Source organism: Dermacentor silvarum, chromosome 6, assembly GCF_013339745.2.
Source record: "Dermacentor silvarum isolate Dsil-2018 chromosome 6, BIME_Dsil_1.4, whole genome shotgun sequence".
Taxonomy (NCBI): domain Eukaryota; kingdom Metazoa; phylum Arthropoda; class Arachnida; order Ixodida; family Ixodidae; genus Dermacentor; species Dermacentor silvarum.
This window is the reverse complement of record NC_051159.1, coordinates 78,236,333-78,242,769: the sequence shown is the minus strand read 5'-3', so window position 1 is coordinate 78,242,769 and position 6,437 is coordinate 78,236,333. Positions and strand designations below refer to the sequence as shown.

Genomic DNA, 6,437 nt, shown 5'->3' with positions numbered 1-6,437 from the left:
GATTTGAGGTCACTTGGTGCTTACGTTACCCTCTGCTCGACTACAATATGAGGGCACGTCCTCTATTACTCCATAGCTTCTGCATGGGCCGATAAAGTAAAGTATTATAGTGCTCACTTTATTTGCAAAGCACGTAAATGACTGTAATGATTTTAATTCTAAATAACACCACAAAAAAAGAAAACTCAAAATAATTCAACCTCATAATCCGCAGGATTAGGTGGGGCACCCGAGTCAGCAAATATGAGGCAGCTTTACAGCATGTTCGGAAGAATGTTTTTTATTGATATTTAAGTACACCGGCTGGCATGTCAAAATTTAAAAATAAATATATCTTTGCCGGCTCAATTTTTTTATTTTTATTCGTTTCAAAACGTTTAGTAATTGCAATGTGCCTCTCGTTTGGGCTCTTTGCCTTTTGCGTAAAAGTTGCTGTTGTGTTGTTGTGTTTTGTTTCTTAAGCAACGCTTAATATCACTCTTTATCTCCTGTTGTTTATCACTGTTTATCTCCAGTAAGTAGAGTGGATATCTTATGGGTATATTTTTCTTGCAATAACCTGAGCTTCTTACGGAAAATTGCACACTGTTGAGGAACGCCTCAAGCTTTGTTTCAATGTAACTACAATATATAGGTAAAATTCTGCATTCGCTCAAAGGTTGGCAAAGTCCTTATCAAGTTTTTTGAGGGGTCCTTGTTCTAACACTGTTGTTCTGAACGTGCAGGCAATGGCGCAATAGTCACTGGCACGTTCTCCAGCTTCTACACTAGTGCGTTCAGCGTGAGTTGTAAGCAGGAGATCACGTAATGCGTTTATACGCTGTTAGTATTCATTGTAGCTTAATTCTAGCCCAACAGTACACTGTCCTGCGCCGGATCAGTGTCTGCCGGTTTGGCGACCCTGGCGCAGTCTGCCGCATCCCAGCTCGCTGAGGAAGGCACAGAAGGCTAGGCCACACATCACGCCCCATAGCAGAAAGAAAGGCATTGCGTCTTGGAGGCTGATGCTGTTCACAACATTGTCCTTGGACTGAATGCAACGCTGCCATTTGCCCTGGCTGTCGGCCATCCACTTGGGCATCAGGCCGGTCTCCTGAAGCCGACGGAACCTGCACAGACCCGAGTTGTTGACAAACGGTCATCATGTAACGTACAGGGTCCTCCACTCTTAGTACGAACACGGTACACCATGGCCACGCTCGTACACAGCGCCATCGTACACAGTGCGGCTGCGCATCGAAGCTAAGCGGCGCAGGCGCACAGTGGCTTGGAGGCGGGAGTCCACTAATGTCATCTACTAAGAGTGCAGAGTTGTCCACTAAGAGTGGACGACCCTGTACATCTGATTTGACCAGATGAGCGTAAAATCATTGTAAATTCCCACAGTACTGCTAAACGTGACATCTGACGGTCATAGGGATCGAGCTCCTCGCAAGAGAGTGCATTAGAACTAAATGTTGGGCGAGTTGGTGTGATTGATTTCTCAATCCACTCCCAGCGCTAGCTAAAGCTCCCACGCCTGTACGCACCCCGAACAGTTTCTGTACTGTCATCGAAACCAGTCATCGAAACCATTCTTTATTAGGTTATGAGAACAACCCTGAATCATAATCATATTTAAAAACCAGAATAACCCTTAATCATAAATTTATTTAGGGGAGCGTAATCTGCACTATTGGTATATCGTAGACAAGCTTTTATTTTATAGTCTACTTGTGGTTCGAAGCACTGCCACCAAGCTTGGGAGTCTCATGCGCACTCGCGACGCCATCGTCTCCCATATTGAGTCCAGTATTCTGCTGCAGTTATTTGCCGCGAAAATGACCTAGTGGCGGTGGTACCGTCAGCATGCATTAGTGTGGATAAGCGTGCGGTGGCACACAGGGAAACGGACACTTGTATGAGAAATCAGGAATAATTTTCCAATAATTAAACAGCATCATTGAATTGAACTGATAACACGTCGTCCTACTGCGTCCCAGTTTTGTACGAAGAGTGCAGAACCTCCGTAGAAACGTGAAAGAAGCATAACATGTCCGACCACAGAGGACTCGCACTCAGCAACACAACTATGCTGTGAGCGTCTTCGGCTTGCATCATGCCCAACTATTTATCCCCGATGTCACGTCGCTTACCTAAAGTGTCATTTTTTCGGTAATCGCACCATGGTATTCAGAATGCAGTATTCATTTACAAAGAAGGCAAATGAAAAACTTCATGCATTTCTTAAAAGTGTGTTTCATATCTTTTAGCGCCTTGGCCCTCATAGATGTGAAATAGACTTAGCAGGCAGCGCATGTTTCCAGCTTCTCCACGTTATCAGCAGCTAAACGTGAGCAGCATTCCTGGCAAGTTGGTAAGCCATTACTCAAGTATTCATGCCCAGCAATAAAATAGAGGGAAGGAGAGCAACGCGCGCCGCGCTCATGCTCTCCTTCCATCTCCTTACCATCCCATGTCAACATGTGCACGGCACGGAGAGGAGGCGAAACACACGCCGCTCCGCGAGGTGGTTGCTAGGCAATGCACGGTGACGTCATCGCCAGGAGCAGTTATTGTTCGCACTACGCGGCGCAACCAAGAGCTGTTGCGCTTGGTTGCGCCGAATGCTTTACAAATGTTTCCCTACCTCGTTTTCCTACACCTCCGCTGTTAAAAAGGAGATGGCCATGTCCAACAACAGTCACTTCGTTCGTTTGGAATGGTGTCAAACAACTTTCGTAGGGCACTGAGCGCACAACAAAGACGCTCGATTTAAAATTTAAATGTATTTGGCTAAAGTAGGGAATGACATCCACGCAGGGCACGCTCCACATGGGCAGTCGCTGAACCTATCAAAGCGCTAACAAGACAGCGCATGACCAGTGCTTCTGTTCATCATCAAACAAGGTAGGCATGTTCTAATGAGTGGCTCCTACAGTCACGGAACAGCCTTCACAGCCTACGCACGCAGTACCTGCACTTGTACATGCATGTGTACATGCACGTTTACATGTGTACAGCCTCCCGCATTTTAGCTATACCGCACGAGAACACTATATTATGGTCGTACATCGTCCTGAAAGGTGCATCGCATTAGACGACTCTTGCACAGGACAGTGCTTAGTGCACTTGAGAGCACTTCTGCTGGTCTCACTGATTATCGCCGCTTAAAGGCTCTAAAATGACGCGTGATGGACGCTCGCGCGATATAGCTAAAATGCTGCAGGCTGTACATACTACTGGCTAAAACACGATGCAAGAGTAGTGTACAGTAACCATAGTTTTGTCATGGTGTTTCAGACGGCGATGCCCTTCCGCATCGCAGCGAATGCTTTACAAATGTTTCCCTACCTCGTTTTCCTGCCATCCCGAATGTCCTATACGGAGGAGGGCATCAACGGCGATAATATAATAATATGGCAATAGAACCCTTACCCTTCCATTAATTCGCGTGACATTCATCGGTATATACAACAGGCGCTTGAGATCGGCAGTATTCATCAGCAGGAAGTCAAGCTTCAGCGCGGTCTGATTTGTTAAATTATTTTGAGCAAAAGAACATAGCTGTGATGTACCACACGTAAACATACGGGTGTGTCACGGCAGTTAGATTCGAAACGATCTAAGTGCCGCGCTATGGCAAGCAATACCGTATAGCGCACACACATGGCCGCACTGAAATGCTAAATGCACCGATGATGCCTCACTTGACAAAGAGTTTTCGAAAGAAGTCCTCGTCGATGTGCCGGGAGAAGATGTAACCGTAGGGCGACTTGTCGAGCGGCTGACTGGCAACGACGAAGGTGCGGATGTTCTGGCGCTCGCAGAAGCCGGCCATGTGTAGCAGTATCGAGCCGTGGTCTACGAGCACCACAGCGCGGTGCGCGGCTACCTGCGCCAGCGTGGAGTCTGAGAAGAGCTGCGTAGGCATATAAAAGGCCCCTCGGGCGCGCGACCGCTCCCACACCTTTTTCACTGACTTCGAACGGCTGTGCTGCGCAAAACAGAGAAACGAAATGCGAAAGGCCGGGAGGTTAACATGAAGACAAACACTCAGCTTGCTACCCTACGCTGGGGAAAGGGTATGAGGGGACATAAAGGTACAACAAAAAGACGAAAAATTAGGTGCATGCACGGAAAAGGAGAGAGAAAAAAAGAACTCGCACCTACACGCGCTCGCACACACTTTTGTTTTCCTTATACCTTTATCCAACAAAAGCTAGATATCCGGAAGGCTTTCTGGTAAACATAGTAGTTCTACTCATCTGTAACTTTCAGTTATCAAAGCGGACATTTTCTTCCTGAAACGAGTGACCGGTTTAGAGAAATTAGACTGTAATTAAGCTTAGCAGCAGGCTTGTATAAATCATAAAAGTCAACATATAAGAAGTGCACATCTTACCCCTCCCTCCCCTAAAATAGGCGCTATAAATTTTCTTTTTACATAAATGAGCGATGATTTTAGGAGTGATAACTATTTCCAAGTTTTTTTCGTCGATTTCCCTCCTTATTGTGATGGCAAGATTTGTTTCTAAACCCGCTTTCTATGCTCACAATATATAGTGGCAATACCTCCGCAAATGCCTGGTAGTAATTTCCACCCGGTATAATAGGCGTGAGGTAAGGCCTCGCTGCAAGGTCATCGACTCCGTCCACCTCAGGCTTGAAGTTGGACACGGCTTGTTTAGACTTGAGTAGACTACCGAAAGTGTTGGACAGCACGACAACGGTCATTAACCATACAGTCACGAGCAGTCGCTGCGATGCGAGCGAGTAGCGTCTCGGTGAGCCTGAAAGAACATACAAAGAAGCAGATGAAAGGAACGAGTAGTTGACCACTAGATTTGACCCCGCTGCGTCATCGTAATGCAGAACAATAGAGTACCGCATCAACCATGCTTCCTTTACCACACCTCCTACAGCTATGACGTTCTCCACCCCTCCGCTTACTCACGAGTGCTCGACGTCATATATGGTTCTCATTCGGTCATTCGGACGAGTATGGTTAGGATGATAAACACGTCGCGCTGGCTAAATGAACTTTATATGCGAAGCAAAACGCGTGAGCCGATATTTGCGCGATAAAAGTAAGGACTTAAGGTGAGTTGGTTTTTGAACTAACTCGCTATTTCTAACTATGCAATTGCTGTTCATTTTGTAAGGTGTTACGTTCCATGTCACTACGTCTATGCCACAAAATGGGTGCCTTCTCCATGTACGAAAGAAAAACTGGGAATGAAGCATCACGTTGGTACAAGACACCATGTAGGGGAAATTCGTAACATCAGAAGCGGTGCATTGTGCACAACAGTGATCGGTGAGAAGAAACGTGCTGCTGTTTTCTAGTCGTCTGAGGCAATTTTTATTCTGATTTTCTTTGTACGCGTATAGAATTATTACACCGTGTTGTTTGTATTTTCTCGGTAGCTCTTGACAGTTCAAGAGTTAACAAACAAGCCCCTCCTCAGTAAGTCTTATAAGTGCCATGTTCTTCGTTTAAGCAAAAGAAAATAACTTTTACAAACATTTATTCGGGCGTATAGTAGACTTCCATAAACGAGCGTTGCATACGACGTACTTTCAGTGAAGAGCAGGCCAAGCAGTTCCCATCCGTAGCCGTAGGCCCAGTGGAAAAAGGTCACGCAGTTTCTGCGCTGAGCTGGCATTGCCTTCCAGCCACTCAGGGCTAGTAGACAGGACAGGCAGATTATGCACACAAAAACGGCAAGCCACACCTAAGGACAGAAGATCGCGTGCTAAAGATTGTCATGTACAGTACCAATCGCTCTTGCATTTCAATGTTCCAGCCTGTGCACTGCTTAATTATTTCAGGAGCTCGTGACTCATGTCAATAGCGCAAAATCAATCGGGACACAAAGCGAAGGCCCAGATACCATGAACGTTGCAATACAACTGAAATTCAGTTGACGTTTACTTAACGTTTGCGCTCGCACTGGTAACATCATGTATCCAGAAGCCAACTAGCCTGTCTAGCAGCATTATTTATTTGAGGCACGTTCATACACCTATTGCATGTCAATGTCTGCAAACTATAGTCATTCCTTAGTAGACATCTGTTTAAAGTGTGATATCGCAGTTTCAGTTCAATAAAAAATGGTCAACTATGGGAATGTAATCTCGCTTTAAGGCCAATTAAATTAACTTTCCTTCTGAATATGACAAAGCTTGTGCACTGAAGTTCACGACTATATTTTAGCGATGAAAACGAGGTCGTTGAACGCATTGCTAAATCAGGCACATTCTTTTTGTTTTTATGTTTGTTTTCTCACAGACCGATAAATCTCGTCATCGGCTTGTGGTTGCTTGTAGATGGCCAAATGATGATTGTCATGTGTAAACTTGGCTCCATGGTATCTTGGCTCGTACTGACCTCCATGGATTGATTGTGTTTGTAGCTAAGCAACCTCCCAGAATATTTCAGGGACCATTAGTTC

At 45.6% G+C, this 6,437-nt stretch overlaps 1 protein-coding gene across 1 annotated transcript; it reads right to left on the bottom strand.

The window, feature by feature from the left end:
* Positions 1–360: 360 nt before the first annotated feature.
* Positions 361–4,830, bottom strand: LOC119455077 (uncharacterized). The gene is made up of 3 exons (XM_049668919.1): positions 4,555–4,830; positions 3,690–3,874; positions 361–1,109 (listed from the first exon to the last, which is right to left on the bottom strand). The coding sequence occupies exons 1-3, from the start codon at positions 4,714–4,716 to the stop codon at positions 878–880; spliced, it is 579 nt and encodes a 192-aa protein (XP_049524876.1). The 5' UTR covers positions 4,717–4,830; the 3' UTR covers positions 361–877.
* Positions 4,831–6,437: the final 1,607 nt, after the last annotated feature.

Excerpts from the sequence above, each read along its gene's own strand:
- LOC119455077 (XM_049668919.1), bottom strand. The coding sequence starts at position 4,716 with ATGACCGTTGTCGTGCTGTCCAACACTTTCGGTAGTCTACTCAAGTCT. Across the intron at positions 3,875-4,554 it reads ACTACCAGGCATTTGCGGAG|GTAGCCGCGCACCGCGCTGT; the intron begins GTATTGCCACTA and ends ACGCTGGCGCAG. Across the intron at positions 1,110-3,689 it reads TTTCGAAAACTCTTTGTCAA|GTTCCGTCGGCTTCAGGAGA; the intron begins GTGAGGCATCAT and ends GGGTCTGTGCAG.